Here is an 18,144-nt window from a genome sequence, read left to right as displayed (position 1 = left end):
AGGCTGAACAACATGGACAAATGTGCAACACAACTATTAAAAAAATGTAAATAAAAAATCAGTTCAATGCTAAAACATGTGCTTTAGTTCTTGGACCTACATGCCTTGACTAAAGCTCACATATTTGGTATTGCTGTATTACAGGGGCGTCCTAACTTTTTTCTTGAAGTACCACATTAAAGAAAATATTTAAAATTGAGGGCCAAAACATGTTTCAATTCTATACACATGGAATTATTTTGAACACTAGACTCCATGCTGGACAATCTACCAGGTACAGTTTATGAACATCCATCTGTAGATGTAATTAGGTAATGTCACTCACTGAGCAGGCTTCCTGATGTAATACAGCATGTACGGGGAATAATATGATGATCCATGGCATATGCAGCCCACCTACACCGATGATGACATACCTGAATGTCCAGGTCTTGGAGGTTGTCCTGCCTCCTCTCCATCCTTCTCTTCCTCATGGTCATCTCCTTCCTCCTCTGCCTGACTCTTGCACCGGTCCAGCCCATTACGCTCTGCTGCTGTTTTCTTGCTCTCCTCTATGTGCAGAGGACATTGCTGAGGGCAGCCCCTGTCTGTCACCACTGCCACCCATTTCACAGCCTAGTTTTTAGTTGCTCCCAGATATGCCAGTCACTAGCTTGTGCTCTTGTTGTTATAGCAACCATAATCCGGTCACCACAGCGCATTTCTCAGTTGTGCACTAAGCAGGACAGGCCACTCTAGTGTCCAAACTGCAGCATGGTCAGTGGGTCGCATCTACAGATGGAGGGCAGCTTTTGGCCCCATGGCCATAGTTTGGACGGCCCTGCTGAATTCAAACTATCGGCACCCATTTAAGGGGCAATGTTAATTACATTAAAGCAATCAGCGCAAAAATCATAGAAAATATATTAGCCTACTGTCTCTTAGAGAAACAAAAAGACAGAAATGCATCCCAATAACTGAAAATCGATGTGGTTACAGAGGAGGGAAAACTCTCTGATCATGAAGTGGTTGAACTAGACAGCTCTCCCAAAACCATAACACATATGTACACTGTAATACGCAGCAAATTATTCAGAGATCAAGGTGGAAATCTAAATCCACATCTGGTACAGAGAAATTGAATTTTTTTTTTTTTTTTAATGTCCCCCACTTTCATGATCAGCGCAGTATACCGGGGTGGACAAAATCATGTAATCTATGTTAATAGGATATTTTGAAGTGTAACTAACACCTGCACAATGTAAAGCAGTGATTGGTAACCTGATACACTTCAGGGGCCACATGGACATCCCTGTAACTTCAAAAGGTTCAAACATTACCCTTAACCTCACTAATAAGTGGCCAAATTATAGGGGATCCCCCCTCAAAAGGAAAAAAAAAAGGTTTTCCTAGGTGCCTCCTCTGTTTGTCCCCCTTGTGCTGTCCCGGGCAACTCCAACAATCCCAGGCAATTAGTACCTGCTCCCCCCCTTTCTCAGCACCCCAGGGGGCCGCACGTCAGGGCTTGGAGAATAGCCTGTAGCCCATCTCTACAGTTTATGGGCTGAATCCATATGATCACTATTAATTTTCTAGGAACCAATGACATCACTAAGACACTGCCTATCTAATATTCATGAAGCCTGACACATTAATGAAGTACTATTTCTTATGAATATTATAGAATGTCTGAATTTCAAAATGTTGGCTCCAGCAGTCATTTTTTAGGTTTATGTGTGACTCAGCTCCCCAGAAATGTTCTACAACTACGAGGGCTGATTGAAAAGTAATGAGACTACCTATGTTTTTCTGTCCCATAGGTAGGTGTGGCAACGATATGCTGGTTATTTTGAAGCTCATACATCGAAGTGTCTGAACCTGCGGTTGGACTGCCGTAGTCTTCATTTAACACAAAATTCAATCACACATCTCTGATGTAATCTCACAGACACGACTTCCTCATCTGCCATGACGAAACGTACAAAGATCTTCCACTCGCTGTGACCAAACAAAAAAGACTACGGCAGTGCAACCGCAGGTTCAGACACATCAATGTATGAGCTTCCCAATAACCAGCATAGCGTTGCCACGTCTACCTATGGGACTGAAAAACAGAGGCAGTCTCATTACTTTTCAATCAGCCCTCGTAGTATGACACTCTAATTGTTTTATTGACAAAAATTGCAAAAAAAATAAAAAAAAAGTAATAAACTACATTTGGTGTAATAATAATATGTATGAGCATTATTCTTTTTGTGGGAAAAAAAATTCAAAAGTGGGTGTAGTAAAGGTCCACTTGCGGCCAAGAGAATAATTCCCTCCTGCTACAGTTCCACTTTTGAGTGCTTCTTGACTCCTCTCTTAGGGGTATATTTACTAAACTGCAGGTTTTTAGGAGTGGAGATGTTACCCTTAACAACCAATCAGATTCTCGCTATTATCTTCTAGAAGGTGCAAGATAAATGTTACATAGAAGCTGATTGGTTGCACTGGGCAACATCTCCACTTCTAAAAACCTGCACTTTAGTAAATATACCCCTTATTCTCATCGCGGCAGCAGACATTGACATCAGACCTATAAACCTGAAGTGGAGCTGATCACTCCTTTCCAATGTCACTTAGCAGTGTTGGACACTTTGGGGTTTATTTACTAAAGTGCGGGTTTTTAGAAGTGGAGTTGTTGCCCATAACAACCAATCAGATTATTTCTATTACCTTCTAGAAGGTGCTAGATAAATGATAAGTAGAATCTGACTGGTTGCTACGGTCAACAACTCCACTTCTAAAATCCCGCACTTTAGTAAATATACCCCCTTGACTGCTACGGTGCTGAGATTAGAACAAGCAAGAGTGGAGGAAGTAGTGAGAGTGGTAGGATCAATGTGTTGGTAACAGCCGGCAAGACCAATACACCAACCAAGTTTATAGGTAAATTGGTGGGTTTAGGCTTATTGGTAGGCTTAATCTTTATTATACAATAATGAGGCCTAAATTTAAGTTTGGAACTTACATATTGGTCCTAGCTGGTAAATCATCCAAACCTTTGGCGTCCTAGCTGGTAAATCTTCAGAATCCTCAGTAAACCTCTTAAAATTGTTCCATGCCTGGCACACGTGCTAGGGGTTGCTGATCTCTGACTTCAATTATGGCAAGTGCACCTGTTATCTGCGTGTCACCAGATAGGGTCAAAATGGTAGCCCACCTTAGAGGGAACATTGCATTTAGCATGATCGATAAAAACAGGATGAAGGTGAATACAGCTGTAAATGATATTGTGAGTGCTTGAGAAAATCAAACTGTATATTCATGTTATAAAGTCATATGAAGACTAACTTACTAGGCTGCCATGAATTACGGTCAGGCTAGAAACAGTGGGGCTTATGTAATAGCCTGCAAGATGCAGGAGGGTCTGCACATAATTTTAAAAATGAAAACCTTTAAAAGGTAAAACCAACCTGGTTTTGTCTGTTAAATGACTGCCACCTTAAAAATATGGGCAGACTAGCCAGAATCTCGGTGGCTATTACATAAGCACCACTTTGTTTAACTGACATATATAATCCATCAATAACTTAATATGCATAACTACATAATACGTGGCACTTCACATACCCTATGAGCTCATAGAAACAACATTTATATCATGCTAAAACCCCTAATAAAGTGATAATATAGAATCTGCATTAAAGTTAAATAAATACATATAAATATATGCATTTAATAATAACAATATATAATGTACAATTTAAGGTGAGACTCTTTCTACTTGGACTAGCACCCATCCCATCTGACCTTAGGGGTTTTTAACATAATTTCCTACCCTCCTGTGACCTGCGTTAGGCTCCCGATTTTTCGGGAAACTCACCGCACCCCCGGAAGTGTTTGCACTTCTCCCGCATTCCGTCAATTTCCTAATGAAGTGGGCAGAATATTCCCGGGGATCGGCGGGTTCGTGCATACGCGGTGGGTTCTTATGACGCGATTCTATGAGAATCGCGTCATTTAGCCATGCCCCCTAATTAAATATGCTGCATTTGCGACAAATTCCCACAAGGGGCGTGGCTTAAGGACGCAACCCCTCCGGCCCCACCCCAACACCACCCACCTGCTTCTCCTCCCTGGGCTTCTCCCGGGAAGGGAATCTCAGATGTCGGTAAGTATGGTTTTTAATTAGTATAGATCCTGCATTATGGTCTACATGGGCACTACAACACCCCTTTTACACCAGAGCAAAAACCTGGGTTTTTGCTAGGTCTACCCAGGTCGCAGCTCAGTGTAAAAGGGTCCCTGAAAAATAACCCGGGTCAATTGACCTGACAATCCAACCCTGGTAGCTACTAGGGTCGAAACCAGGATGGACCTGGGTAATGGTGCAGTGTAAACGGCGCCCCCCATGTTATCCGACCTGGGTCATGCCTAAAATTAGCTGATTGGTGGTTGTGGAGCAGTCACCTCCCAGTTTTTATGACCTCAAAAGTTGTGAATGGGGCTGACCTGAGAATAACCCAGATCGATGGTGCTGTGTAAACGGTGTCTGACCTGGATCTGACCTGTGTTGGAACCATGTCTGAAAACCCAGGTCGGACCAGGGTTTTTGGTGGAAAAGAGGTATTATAGTCCTGCATAAATTTATATACTGTGTCAGTATTAAGGATGTTAGGGACCCACCTGAGGTTTACCTCGACGTGGTCAGTGGGAATACATTTTGGCTAAACATGTGCTAAGAACCTTATTTATACTTTATGTTGTTAGGGGTATATTTACTAAAGTGAGAGTTTTTAGAAGTGTAGATGTTGCCCATAGCAATCAATCAGATTCTACTTAACATTTAGCAACTTCTAGAAGAAAATAGCAGGAATCTGATTGGTTGCTATGGGCAACATCTCCACTTCTAAAAACTCTCACTCTAGTAAATATACCCCTTAGAGTTTATTATAATTGTTTCGATTATCAGTACTCTTAAGGTGGGTACACACTAAACAATAAAGTGGACGATTTTATATTAATTGGAACGACAAATCGTCCACATCGTCTAGTGTGTACGCACTATTGCATGGTCCCACATGTCGCCAGCGACGTTGTGTGATTGGATGTACTGCACGGTCAATCACATGATATCGCATGCGGTACAGTGCATATTAACGAAGGATGGAACGAGTAATAATTCTGTCATTCATTAAACCTTTTAGTGTGTACTGGCATTCTTGCATGGTCCGAGCAAAGGGTAATCACCCCGACTATCTGCATGAATACCGGGTTGTTTAATGTGTACCCAGAATAAGTGCTTAGAGTGTGCACCTGCATTTCTTTCTTTTTTTGTTTACAGATCAGGTCATTCATACATAGGATGTGTGCACGGGATGTAGTTGGAATCCCGGTGGTCGGAATGCTGGCGATCAGAATCACGTCAGCAGTCAGAATCCTGGCTCCAGAATCCCAACCGCTGACATCCTGATGGTAATAGGCTTGGGGTTAAGCACTATGGGTGAGGGTAAGGCTGCGGGAATGTGGGTTATGGTACTTACCTACAGGTGTCGGGATGCCGCTGTTGGTATTCTGACAGATGTGCACTGAGGCCCTGATTCAGAGCTGGACGCTCTGACAGAGCGCTTGCTCTGAATCAGGGCCGGGTTTTTTTTTTTTTTAGAACGGCCTCCTGGCCGCTTGCATAGCTGTGGGTGACCACCCACAGCACAGCTACAGTGACCACCCACAGCTACAGGGAGCGGCCATGATGATGGTCAAGACCATCGGGCTTGCGACGAGACACTTGTGGTAGGGTCTCGTGGCCAAAAGCCCCGGAGAGATCTTGGCTCTAACAGAGCCGGAATATCTCCACTGACAGGGCCGCCCCCAAACAACAGGCGTTCTCATGGGAACGCCTCCGTTTGGGCAGCCACGCCCCCGGCCCGCCCACCAAAGGGGGCGAGCTGTCACTCAACATCGACAGCTCGCCCCCTTTGGTGTGAGACCCGGAGCGCCCGTCGCTATCCGGGTCTCGCGCATGCGCACGACGGAGCCAGCTCCATCGTACACATGCGCTCTGGGCCACCATCGACCCGGTTGCGAGGTTCTCAAAGTTTTACATTTATATATGGGCTGGATGCATCAATGGTTATGGTGCATACACACGATCAGATTTTTCCTTCAGATATGAACGATAACGATTTAAAAATCGTTCAGTCGTTCATATCTGAAGGAAAATCGTTCATATCTGACATGCCTGAACGATGGACGATCAACGATGCGCGTTCCCGATGGTCAGATAACGATTTCTGATATCTGATGTGTTTGCAGTCAGACTTGGACGATTCCATTCATTTTAATGCAGTCAAAAATCGTTCAAAACTTTGGTAAAATCGTTCAAATCGTTCATCTGACAAATCTGACAAGTCTGACAAATCTGACCGTGTGTACGCTCCATTATGGTGCATACACACGATCAGATTTTTTCTTCAGATATGGACGATAACGATTTAAAAATCGTTCAGTCGTTCATATCTGAAGGAAAAGCGTTCATATCTGACATGCCTGAACGATGGACGATCAACGATGCGCGTTCCCGTTTGTCAGATAACGATATCTGACATCTGATGGGTTTGCAGTCAGACTTGGACGATTCCATTCATTTTAATGCAGTCAAAAATCATTCAATCGTTCAAAACTTTGGTCAAATCGTCCAAATCGTTTAATCGTTCAGTCGTTCATCTGACAAATCTGACAAGTCTGACAAATCTGACCGTGTGTACGCTCCATTACTTTGAATAATGGATGGGTTTTTTTGTTTGTTTGTTTTTCAGCTACATCAAATCATAAATCAAAACCTTAACCAAGCCACCTTCACATATCTAGAGTGAATCTCAACCTAATAAACCACTTCAGGTGGACATGTCACTGAGACTAACCATATCTATAATGCAAGGTAAACGCCCCACTGACTCAAAGTAGTGTCATGAGAATCCTGTGTTTTATACCTTACAAGCTTCCAATAAGGACCTGTACCGACTTTAACAACCCTACATTGTGTTGTGTCCCTGAGAGTACGCGATTGCTTAGCGCTGGAATGGGGGAGCTGCAGAGGCATGGACATCAGCGCTGTGTGCCAGGAACAGCAGTGTGTTTCCCTACTGCCGGCGCCGGCCTGTGCTGCTGACACACAATACTACTGTACTAGACTAGTAGTAATATATACTGTATGTGACCGTCAGTAAGACACCTGTGTGCGCGCGTGTAGTAAGCCGAGCTGAAGCCACTCCTACTCAGATCATGTGGATGGCTCAGGAAATGACGTCACCAAAACATGGCGGCGCCCGGGCCACTGGACAAGTAGCGATGTGCGGCGTGAAAGTACGGCCGCGGTAGTTGTGGGAAGCGGCGTATGATGGCGAAGAGGACGCAGCAGTGAAGCTAGCACATGAGTAAGATAGAGAGTATTACATGTCAGCGGAAATACAGGGATGATGGTCAAGAAGAGTGTGCAGAGGGAGTTGAAACCGTGACCAGCGTGTCTAAGGGGATAATGGGATGGCTGCTGCCCTTACAATAATAATAATAGTTAATATCCAGAAGATCTTTCCTAAGAAGATGAATCACAAGTCTAGATGTGCGGAACACTACATTTTCTAATGCGGAGGCAGGCATCTTGTGGTGGCACTCCAGCTTCTGCGGAACTACACATCCCAGCATTCCCTGCACTGTTTAACTGGTGGGTCATGTTAAAGGGATATAGTTTAAATCCCAGCTATCCCTGTCGGGATTCTGACTGCTGCCATCCCATACCCAACCCATGCTAAAACTGTTGCAGAATATGCTGGGATGTGTAGTACCAGAGCCCGCCCTAGCCAATTCGGTGCCCTAGGCAAAATTTTAGCTGATGCCCCCTAGCATATATATACACACACACACACACACACACACACACACACACACACACACACACACACACGTAATAAAAGGCCGGTACCCCACCTTGCAGTTCCACCAGCCCCATTCCCCCAGACCTAGTGTGTGTCTCGGCCCCATTCCCTTAGACCCAGTGTGTCTCTCGGCGCCATTTCCCCACTGTGTCAGCCTCATTCTCCCCTCAGCCCCAGGGTGTGTCAGCATCATTCTACCCTCCAGCATGTTTCCCAGCCCCAGTGTGTCAGCCTCTTTCCCCCCACCCCCAGCGTGTCTGCCTCTTTCTCCCCCCAAGCCCCAGGGTGTGTCTCAGCCTTGCCTTCCCCCTCCAGCCCCAGTGTATCTCAGTCTCCCCCCCCCCCAGCCCCAGTGCGTGTCTCAGCCCCCCCCCCAGCCCCAGTGCATGTCTCAGCCTTCCCCCCCATCCCCAGTGTGTCTCAGCCTTCCCCCCCATCCCCAGTGCGTGTCTCAGCCTTCCCCCCCCATCCCCAGTGCGTGTCTCAGCCTCCCCCCCCATCCCCAGTGCGTGTCTCAGCCTCCCCCCCCCATCCCCAGTGCGTGTCTCAGCCTCCCCCCCCATCCCCAGTGCGTGTCTCAGCTTCCCCCCCCATCCCCAGTGCGTGTCTCAGCCTCCCCAGCCCCAGTGCGTGTCTCAGCCTCCCCCCCCAGCCCCAGTGCGTGTCTCAGCCTCCCCCCCCAGCCCCAGTGCGTGTCTCAGCCTCCCCCCCCCCAGCCCCAGTGCGTGTCTCAGCCTCCCCCCCCCAGCCCCAGTGCGTGTCTCAGCCTCCCCCCCCATCCCCAGTGCGTGTCTCAGCCTTCCCCCCCATCCCCAGTGCGTGTCTCAGCCTTCCCCCCCATCCCCAGTGCGTGTCTCAGCCTTCCCCCCCCATCCCCAGTGCGTGTCTCAGCCTTCCCCCCCATCCCCAGTGCGTGTCTCAGCCTTCCCCCCCCATCCCCAGTGCGTGTCTCAGCCTTCCCCCCCATCCCCAGTGCGTGTCTCAGCCTCCCCCCCCCATCCCCAGTGCGTGTCTCAGCCTCCCCCCCCCCAGCCCCAGTGCATGTCTCAGCCTCCCCCCCCCAGCCCCAGTGCGTGTCTCAGCCTCCCCCTCCAGCCCCAGTGCATGTCTCAGCCTTCCCCCCCAGCCCCAATGCATGTCTCAGCCTTCCCCCCCAGCTCCAGTGCATGTCTCAGCTTTCCCCTCCCCCAGCCCCAGTGCATGTCTCAGCCTTCCCCCCAGCCCCAGGGCATGTCTCAGCCTTCCAGCCCCAGTGCATGTCTCAGCCTCCCCCCCCCCAGCCCCAGTGCATGTCTCAGCCTTCCCCCCAGCCCCAGGGCATGTCTCAGCCTCACCCCACCCAGCCCCAGTGCATGTCTCAGCCTGCCTCCCCATCCCCAGTGTGTGTCACAGCCTTCTCCCCCCAGTCCCAGTGCGTGTCTCAGCCTTTCCCCCCCAGCTCCAGTGCATGTCTCAGCTTTCCCCTCCCCCAGCCCCAGTGCATGTCTCAGCCTCACCCCCACCAGCCCCAGTGCATGTCTCAGCCTGCCTCCCCATCCCCAGTGTGTGTCTCAGCCTTCTCCCCCCAGTCCCAGTGCGTGTCTCAGCCTCCCAGGCCCAGTGCATGTCTCAGCTTTCCCCTCCCCCAGCCCCAGTGCATGTCTCAGCCTCAAGCCCCAGGGCATGTCTCAGCCTCCCAGCCCCAGTGCATGTCTCAGCCTCACCCCCCCCAGCCCCAGTGCATGTCTCAGCCTGCCTCCCCATCCCCAGTGTGTGTCTCAGCCTTCTTCCCCCAGTCCCAGTGCGTGTCTCAGCCCATCCCCACTGCGTGTCTCAGCCTTCCCCCCCCCCCCAGCTCCAGTGCGTCTCAGCTTTCCACCCCCCAGCCCCAGTGCATGTCTCAGCCTCCCACCCCCCCCCAGCCCCAGTGCATGTCTCAGCCTCCCCCCCCAGCCCCAGTGCGTCTCAACCCCAGAGCCGCCACTTACCTTGGCTGCTTCTTTTCCGCGGATCCTCTCCTTCCAGCAGCCCGGCCCCTTGTTATGACACGGCGCACATGACGTCACGCGTGCCGTGTCATAACAAGGGGCCGTGGCGGGGGGTGGCTGTTATGTTGGTGGAGCCGAAGCGGGTCCGCTCCGACTTCAACTATTTAAATAATGGGGACCGGGTCGGAATGAGCTTCTGTGCAGAAGCTCATTCTGACCGGCTGACAGGTACGCTGCCAGGTCGGAGCGGAGCTCCGATCGCGGCAGCGGCAGAGCCTTGAATGCCCCTAGGCATTCAAGTCGCCCTTAGGCATAAGCTTATTATGCCTATGCCTAGGGCCGGCTCTGTGTAGTACCACAGCACCTGGAGTGCCACAGATTGCCTACCCAGTTCTAATGTGATAATATAGTTCTATGTATTCTATATACATGTATAGGACACTGCATCTGTCCAAAGTGACCTGAGCCATTGGCATTTTCATACTGTTATTTTACCTCTGTATAAACATAGGACATTACACAACATGAATTTATTACCAAACATGATCATAATACAGTTCTATTACACTCTATATGGTCCTAGGTCACTGCACTTACCTAACATGACCAGACCAGGGGAAATTATCACTATACAATAGCACCACTGGTGCACAGTGGTCAGCATTGTTGGGCTATGGTCAAAATCCCAACAAGATAACATGCCAGGGTGTCCTTTGATAGTATGAAAATATACTGGCAGGTTAATTGGCCTCTGACAAAATTGACTCTACAATGTATATTTGTGTGGTACAAAAGTTAGTTTGTAAGCTCCACTGGGGCAGGGATCGAAATTAATGATTTATATGTAAAGTGCTGCATTATATGTTGGTGCTCTATGAATAAAGGTTAATAAACAATAAAACAAAATATGCTCTGCTGAAACACAGATCATGTCATTTTAATACATTTTCTACAGACATAGGGGTCAATCCAATTAGCTGCAAAGGGTGCAAGTTGTCATTGCCACGGCATTAAAACGCAGGCACCTCATCTCGCACCCCCCGTGGTACACTCTAAGCCCGAATTTGTACAATTTTGCTTGCAGCCCTATGGGGCAGCGTGCACTGTTGTGCGCGTTTTGGCTGCCTTAAAGTGCGTCTGTTACCACGGTGACTTACACCCATGAGTTCATCGCAGCTAATTAGATTGACCCCATAGAACACTACAAAAACCCAAGTCCCAAACGTATCATAATATAGTTCAGTTTCACTCTGCATATAGTCATAGGATAGTACAACTTCCCAACATGACATGACTACAGATATAATCATAACACAATTCTATTACGCTCTCTACATATACTAGAATTATCCAATGTGACATGATCATAATACACTTTTTTTATACTCACTATAGACAGAGGGCACTACTCCTACCCAACATAACATAATCCACAGGTTTAATAGGATATAATGATAATGCCATTATATTACACTTAAGGCAGACATATGGGCCACTATAGCAATTTTGTTCTAGTAAAAGAAAATTATATATATGTCTATTTATGGTTTGTAAATACAGTATTAACTTGCAGCATAAAAACGAATAGTGTGAACGTCACCCAAAACTAGGCAGGAAGAACTGTTCTACTAAAAAATATTGAAGAGCGTCCATTTATAGGAATCCCTGCTGACTTCCTCTTTCAGTCTCTTCCTCACTAGCATGCTGACACTCCATAAGTATGTGTCAGAGCTGTCAGTCATGGTCTTATTCTGCTTTTCCCAGTCATAGAGTTTGGCCTGCTCATACAGTACCTCTCCTTTCCCTGCATCAAAGGTACTACTTATTCTGCTTTTCCCAGTCATAGAGTTTGGCCTGCTCATACAGTACCTCTCCTTTCCCTGCATCAAAGGTACTACAACAGTTACAGTGATGATCTCTCCTTCATGAGCTTACTTTATATTGTACCAAACCTGGGAAGACTAGTTTGATTGTGATTGGTTGAGCCCTTCCCCTTGATGTACAGTAAGTGAAGGCGAGTTATACCCCTTTCACATCGCTATTGGCAGGTCGCACCCTGGATTTGTACACTCGTTGATCCCGTGTGCCCCCTGCTTGAGACCCCTTTTGGACATCGTTGCTGAGATGACGCGCTGAGATGAGATCATCTCCAAGCATCGGTTCTCCCTAGGCAGTGAACGGGACCTGGGTCACCCGTTCACACCGCACTGCGAGCCTAGTTGAACTTGTGTTCAACCCTGCTCGTTACCCAGGTTGAAATGCCGGGTCGCTCGACCCGGATTATTTCAACTGGGCCCTTTCACACTGCGCAGTAACCTGGGTTGCTGCGCTTTCATGTGCAGTAACCCGGGTTAGTTGATGGCAGTGTGTAAGGGGTATTACTGTGTGAGTTCATCCTGCTTTCTGTTGTATTAAAAGCAGGACTGTGGAGTTGGAAAGCCTCTGTTAGTAAAATGGAGAAGTCCGAGTTGGGGGTTATTGACTGCACAGCCCTGGTTAAAAGACATAAGTTAATGACGCAGAGTCAGAGTGTAACTGAAAACTATGACTTGGAACCACTTCAATAAATGGTTCACGCTCTAATGATTTCACAGACCGTGGAAGTCAGATTTCTAATGGGAGGAGGATAAAACAGGAATATATATATATCAGTACATGCTAATTACCTCGCCCGGGGCTATCGAATTAGCCCGAAATTTGGCCCTACGCCGGCACTTATCGTGGGTATTTTTTAGGGACCTGATGTGTCCCGAAAAATAATCCACGATAAGTGCAGTTTTTTTCACCCAAAAAAGGCGAAAACACATAGGTCTGCGAGCTTATAGCGGCTCCTATGTGTTTTCGGGAGAACTATGCTATTATTTCGACCAAAATAATAGGATAGGGTGAAAAAAAACAATGCCAAAAATCCCCGTTTTTCACCGATCGCGGGGATCAATTAGTGCCTGAACAATGTTCGTGGCTAATTGGATACCGCTCATGGTCTTAAAAGACCCAGTAGCTTATTTGGAATTTTTTTTTATCTGCTATATAATAAATAAATAAATAAACCTGGGAATCAAAGAGAATTTGGAAGCTATGGAAGTATTAATACAGGAGGTTAAAGTAGTGGAGACAGCATTTTTCATTTAATTTGGTTTTGAATGTATTGTGTTCACTAATTGCTTTAAAATTTGTCTAAAAATAACAAAGCTAAAACTCACCATGTACTACACATTTCTTTTTATCAACTCCCTCCTTTGTATTTTCTCTAAGGATATAACATCCCTAACTCTCCCTGCATCTCCCCTCTCTGGGCACACTGCCGCCCTATTGAGTCACTCACCTCCTCTAAAAACTAATGAGCGTTCTTTTCATCAAAAATTGACTATTACAGCCTCATTGTGTCACTATAAAAAACTTTTACACACCTACAACTATATCTACTTCTCCATCCTTCTGCTTTTATTATCTGGTGACATATCACCAAATCCAGTCCCCACACACACACACAGCGGTTTTACTATGGAATAAAAAAAATTCTGCAAACCTCACATGTCTCCCATCACCCTCCAAATCAATAAATTTGCCTTATAGAATTCACACTTGATCACAACTTATTATTTTACATCTGAACATCTCTTTACAATAACTACTTTCACCAATTTCTACATTTACCTGAGACTGCTGGTTTATACGTTAACCAAACTCTCTAAATAGCCCTTCATGATGTGGCTTCAGCTACCCGTCAGACTTCACGTAAACTGACATAACAGCCATGGCTTTCCACAGACACCTACAAAAACTGCCTTTTAAAGTAGAATGTCAGTGGCGTAAATCTTAATTCAAATGACTTCCACACATACTGTAAAATAGGAATCACCCTCTGTCCCATGCTCACTTCTACCCCATCCGTGTCACTCCTGTCTGTTTGCCCATCCCCTCTAGAATGTAAGCTCTCACGAGCAGGGCCCTCTTTTCTCTTGTGCTTATCCTTTCTTTACTTATATTATCTGCTCTATACTTAAAAGCACCTAACCCGTGACTTTTGCCATCCTGCTTCTGTTGCAGCAGTGTTTATATACCATGTACTTGTATTGCATTGTCTTAAACTGTATGACACTGTTTTCTTGTTCTGCTCAACTGTTTATGTACTATGTCTATGTACTATGTAAGGTTCTGCGGAACCCTTGTGGCGCCATATAAATAAAGGATAATAATAATAATCAGTATCCTCTTATAATTGTGTGTTTTTCATTAGCACCTTAGATTGGACCGACGTGTTTTGTGATAAGTGGACACTGTCTGTCTCCGAATATGAAGACCGTGTTTATGGTAGCAGAGAAGCCTTCATTGGCTCAGTCTATTGCCAAAATCCTTTCTAAAGGTAAGGAATATCAAACTTTTTACAACAGTATTTATTACACAGCAGCTATATAACTATTGCAGTCTTTGGAAGAAAAAATGGAGCCGTAGTTAATACATAAAGGCATCTAAGCTGAAACTAAGCTTGTGACAAATTGTACCTACAGTAGTACAGGGAAGGTTTTCAGTAGACATAGTTTTATTTGTGTTTAGACTATTAAACACTTAGAACTTTATGGCTGTTTCCCATAAACAGTGCCTATAGAAAATAATCATACCCTGTCAAAATCCTTACCTTTTGTCACAGACACCCTGGAAAATAAATTTGTCCAGCTTTATTTACACATTTCACCTTGCAAAATTCAACGAATTAAAAAAAGGCAACAGTTCTGATATATAATAAAATAATTAAAACTGGAATAACAGGGTTGGAAAAGTGATCAGTCCCCTGATGTAATACTTTATAGAGCCGTCCTTTGCTGCAATTATAGCCATCAGTCTGTTTGGATTGTGTCTACAAGCTTTGAGCACCTAGATTGGGGAATTATTCAAGAACAAACCTCGCCCAAAAAGGGGGCAAGTCTTTAAGACAAGCCTCCTTTTCATCACTCTTGGGGGCGTGCTCAAGCTCTCCCTTATCTGTGAATAGATGCGCATGGCATCTATTCACCGGCGGTGATCGCTACACCGCAATTTTCCCCACCTGCGGGATGGCACCCACAGACTGTTTTAGCGGGGCGCCTTCAAAAGGAAATCTGGCAGGGCGCGGCTCCCCGCTAAAACAGCCTAGCGGGAATGCTAATGTCACACCATGCTTCACAGTAGGCATGGTGTTTGATTTTCACCATACATAGCGCTTGAAGTTCAGTCCAAAAAGTTTTATCTTGGTCTCAGGTGATCATACTACCTTTTGCCACATGGCATCAGAATCTTCCAAGTGTTTTTGTTTGCCACTTCAAGAAGAGGCTTTTTTCTTGCCACCCTGCCATACAGGCCACCTTTTTGTAAAGTTGTGAGATGGTTATCACATGCAGAGACGCCCAATCTCAGCCATAAAGATTTGTAATTCATTTAAAGTTGCCATTGGCCACTTGGTAGCTTCCCTGCTCAATATCCTCCTTGTTCTAGCATGCAGTTTGTAGGGACGGCCTGATCTAGACAAGGTGTTGGTGGTGCCAATACACTTCGACTTCTTAATAATGCTTTGACTCAGAGGGAGAGCAAAAGCCATTGAAATCTTTTTGTATCTTTCTCATAACTTGTGCTTTTCCACAACTTTATCCCAGAGGCCTTTTGAAAGCACCTTTAGGTTTAGGGTTCCCGGGGGGGGACATAGGGTTAGGCACCCCTCCCCGGGAGTTTAGGGTTAGGCTAGGGGAAGGGAGGGTTAGGCACCCCAGGGGAAAGGTTTGGGTTAGGCACCCCCCCCGGGGGACTTAGGTTTAGGCAGTGGGGAAGGGGAGGTTAGACTTAGGTACTTAGAGGGGTATTCAATATGAAATGTAAAGTTCGCTGTTTACTTCGTGGAGCTTTTACTTGGGATAAAGTATCGGGCGCGCGCCCGCTTATCCCCGTATTCAATATGAAACCTACGAAAATGGGAGCCTGCGAAGTGGGATTTGCGTTAAATTACGAACTTTTCCTTAAAAAAATTGTAGGACCCCCTAAAACTGTAAAAACATGGGGGATCACTATGGGTACCCCTGTTTTTAGCCTGCAAATGAAAGTCGGGGATTTAAATAGCCGCAGCAGGTGTTTTTTTTACGACATTGAAGAAGTGTTGCAGAAGAGCACTTAGGTTATTTTTTTCATTTTTTTAAGTGGTCCCATCAAATTTGGGGTACATGAAAATGGGAACTAGCATATTTGTCCCTAATGTAATTTTTAAAAAATTCTGCAACTGTGCACCTGCCGCTATTAATCTATTCTAGAATACACCTGCCGCATATTTGCAGAATAGCCCTGAACCTATTTCCATATTGTTAAACAATTTTTTCCCATTTTTTTTTTTTCACCCCAATTTTTAAATTAATTTTTTGGGGTGTCCCTATTTTATTTTATATTTTTTTGACACACTTTCTTAAAATGTCATTCCCAGGAGTGCAGGCTATTTTTTTTAAGCCTGCACCTCTAAACCCCAATTCTGCACATTTTTTCGCCACCTATTCAGTGGTGAAAAGTTATCCCCGTTTTTTTTCAAAGACTTTTCGAACCTGCGAAAAGTCTTTGAAATTGAATACAGTGTAAAACTAAAACCTGCGATAATGATGTCATAGGTGCGATATTAACGCAAAAAACGGACTTATCGCTCCATATTGAATTCCCCTATAAGAGGGGGGGGATTAGGGTTAGGCACTTCTGGGGGTGGTTGGGCACCCCTAAGGGAGGGTTAGGGGGTAGAATAGGGTAGGAAATACTTACCTTGGGACGATTGGGATTTTCACTGCTGCCGGGATGCCGCTGTCGGCGGTCAATCATACTGAATCCTACAATTGATGTCAGCTGGTGGGCTGGTTTTGTGATCTGGAAGGTTATTGGTTGTACCTGAGAAAGTTTCTAATGGGTACTCTAGAGCTGCATACACACGTAAAGATTTTCTGTCCAACCATCTATCTAGTTGATTGGAGGAAAGAAAATCTGGTAAGGTATGAAAGCAAATGACAATCAGCAATTTGCTCCCAAACGCCGGAAAATGGACAAAAACTGTTGTTTGAACAAATTGTTTAGATCAAACATTTAACAAACTTGTCTGAACATCTATTTTCATCTGTTTTCTGGCATTTAAGAGCAAATTGCTGATCATCATTTACTCCCATACGTTACCAGATTTTCATTCCAACCAATCAACTAGTTGGATGGTTGGACAGAAAATCTTTACGTGTGTATGCAGCTTAAGGGTATTATCATCAATTATCCAAACCAGATATTTTAGTAATTAATCGCAGAAATGTATTTTCACTTTCATGTGAGGGTTATAATGTGTTAATAAAGCAAGGAAGAGTTTGATTTATTTTTTTCCAATTTGTAAAGTGACAAAGGCAAGGATTTTGACAGGGTATGACGATTTTCTATAGGCACTGTAGCTGCAGTCTGTTATACAGGTTGAGTCTCCCATATCCAAAATGCTTGGGACCAGAGGTATTTTGGATATCGGAATATTTACATAAAATGATGAAATATCTTGGGAATGGGACCCAAATATACACACAGAATGCATTTGTTTTATATACACCTTATACACATAGCCTGAAGGTCATTTTATACTATATTTTTTATAATATTGTGCATCAAAAAAAGTTTGTGTACATACATGAATTTCATTTGTTTCATATACACCTTATACACACAGCCTGAAGGTTATTTTATACTATATTTTTAATAATTTGTGCTTTAAACTAGGGATGTGCAGGCTCGGATAGGTTCGAGTTTGCACGCCGAGTTCGGATTTTTCACTCCAAAAAACGGGACTCGGAAAGAGGCAAAACGTCATCTTGCATGGACAAACATCATCATTCCTGAACTTTTGTCCAGGAATGATGATGATTGTCCATGCAAGATGACGTTTTGCCTCTTTCTGAGTCCCGTTTTTTGGAGGGAAAAATCCGAACTCGGCGTGCAAACTCGAACCTATCCGAGCCTGCACATCCCTACTTTAAACAAAGTTTGTGTACATTGAACTATCAGAAAGCAAAGGTTTCACTTTCTCAGTCATGCTAAAAATATTCCGTATTTCGGATCATTTGGATATGGGAGACTCAACCTGTATTTAAGCAACCTTGATCACGCTCCTAAGGAAATCAGAACTGCCTGTTGTCAACAGTCCATGCAAATGTGCAGTCAAATTTAGAACACCCCCCCTCCCAACTATAAATATGCCTGCACATTTTTTGAATCGTGGCGGCCTAGTGCATCAGAATTGTTTTCACGGCACCACTAAG

The 18,144-nt window shown here is 45.2% G+C and overlaps 1 protein-coding gene across 1 annotated transcript in view; it reads left to right on the top strand.

Moving 5' to 3' along the window:
- The first annotated feature begins 7,254 nt into the window (after window positions 1-7,254).
- TOP3B (DNA topoisomerase III beta) overlaps window positions 7,255-18,144 on the top strand; it is a 64,506-nt gene continuing 53,616 nt past the window's right edge. The window contains exons 1-2 of the mRNA XM_088477829.1: window positions 7,255-7,397; window positions 14,103-14,228. Coding sequence (XP_088333955.1) covers window positions 14,159-14,228 — 70 coding nt within the window. The 5' untranslated portion in view covers window positions 7,255-7,397; window positions 14,103-14,158. The remainder of the gene's footprint in view (window positions 7,398-14,102; window positions 14,229-18,144) is intronic.

The sequence above is a fragment of the Taudactylus pleione genome, unplaced genomic scaffold, assembly GCF_031769625.1.
Source record: "Taudactylus pleione unplaced genomic scaffold, aTauple2 ptg000205l, whole genome shotgun sequence".
Lineage (NCBI taxonomy): Eukaryota > Metazoa > Chordata > Amphibia > Anura > Myobatrachidae > Taudactylus > Taudactylus pleione.
Note: the sequence above shows the minus strand (reverse complement) of the source record. Positions and strands in the feature narration are given on the sequence as shown.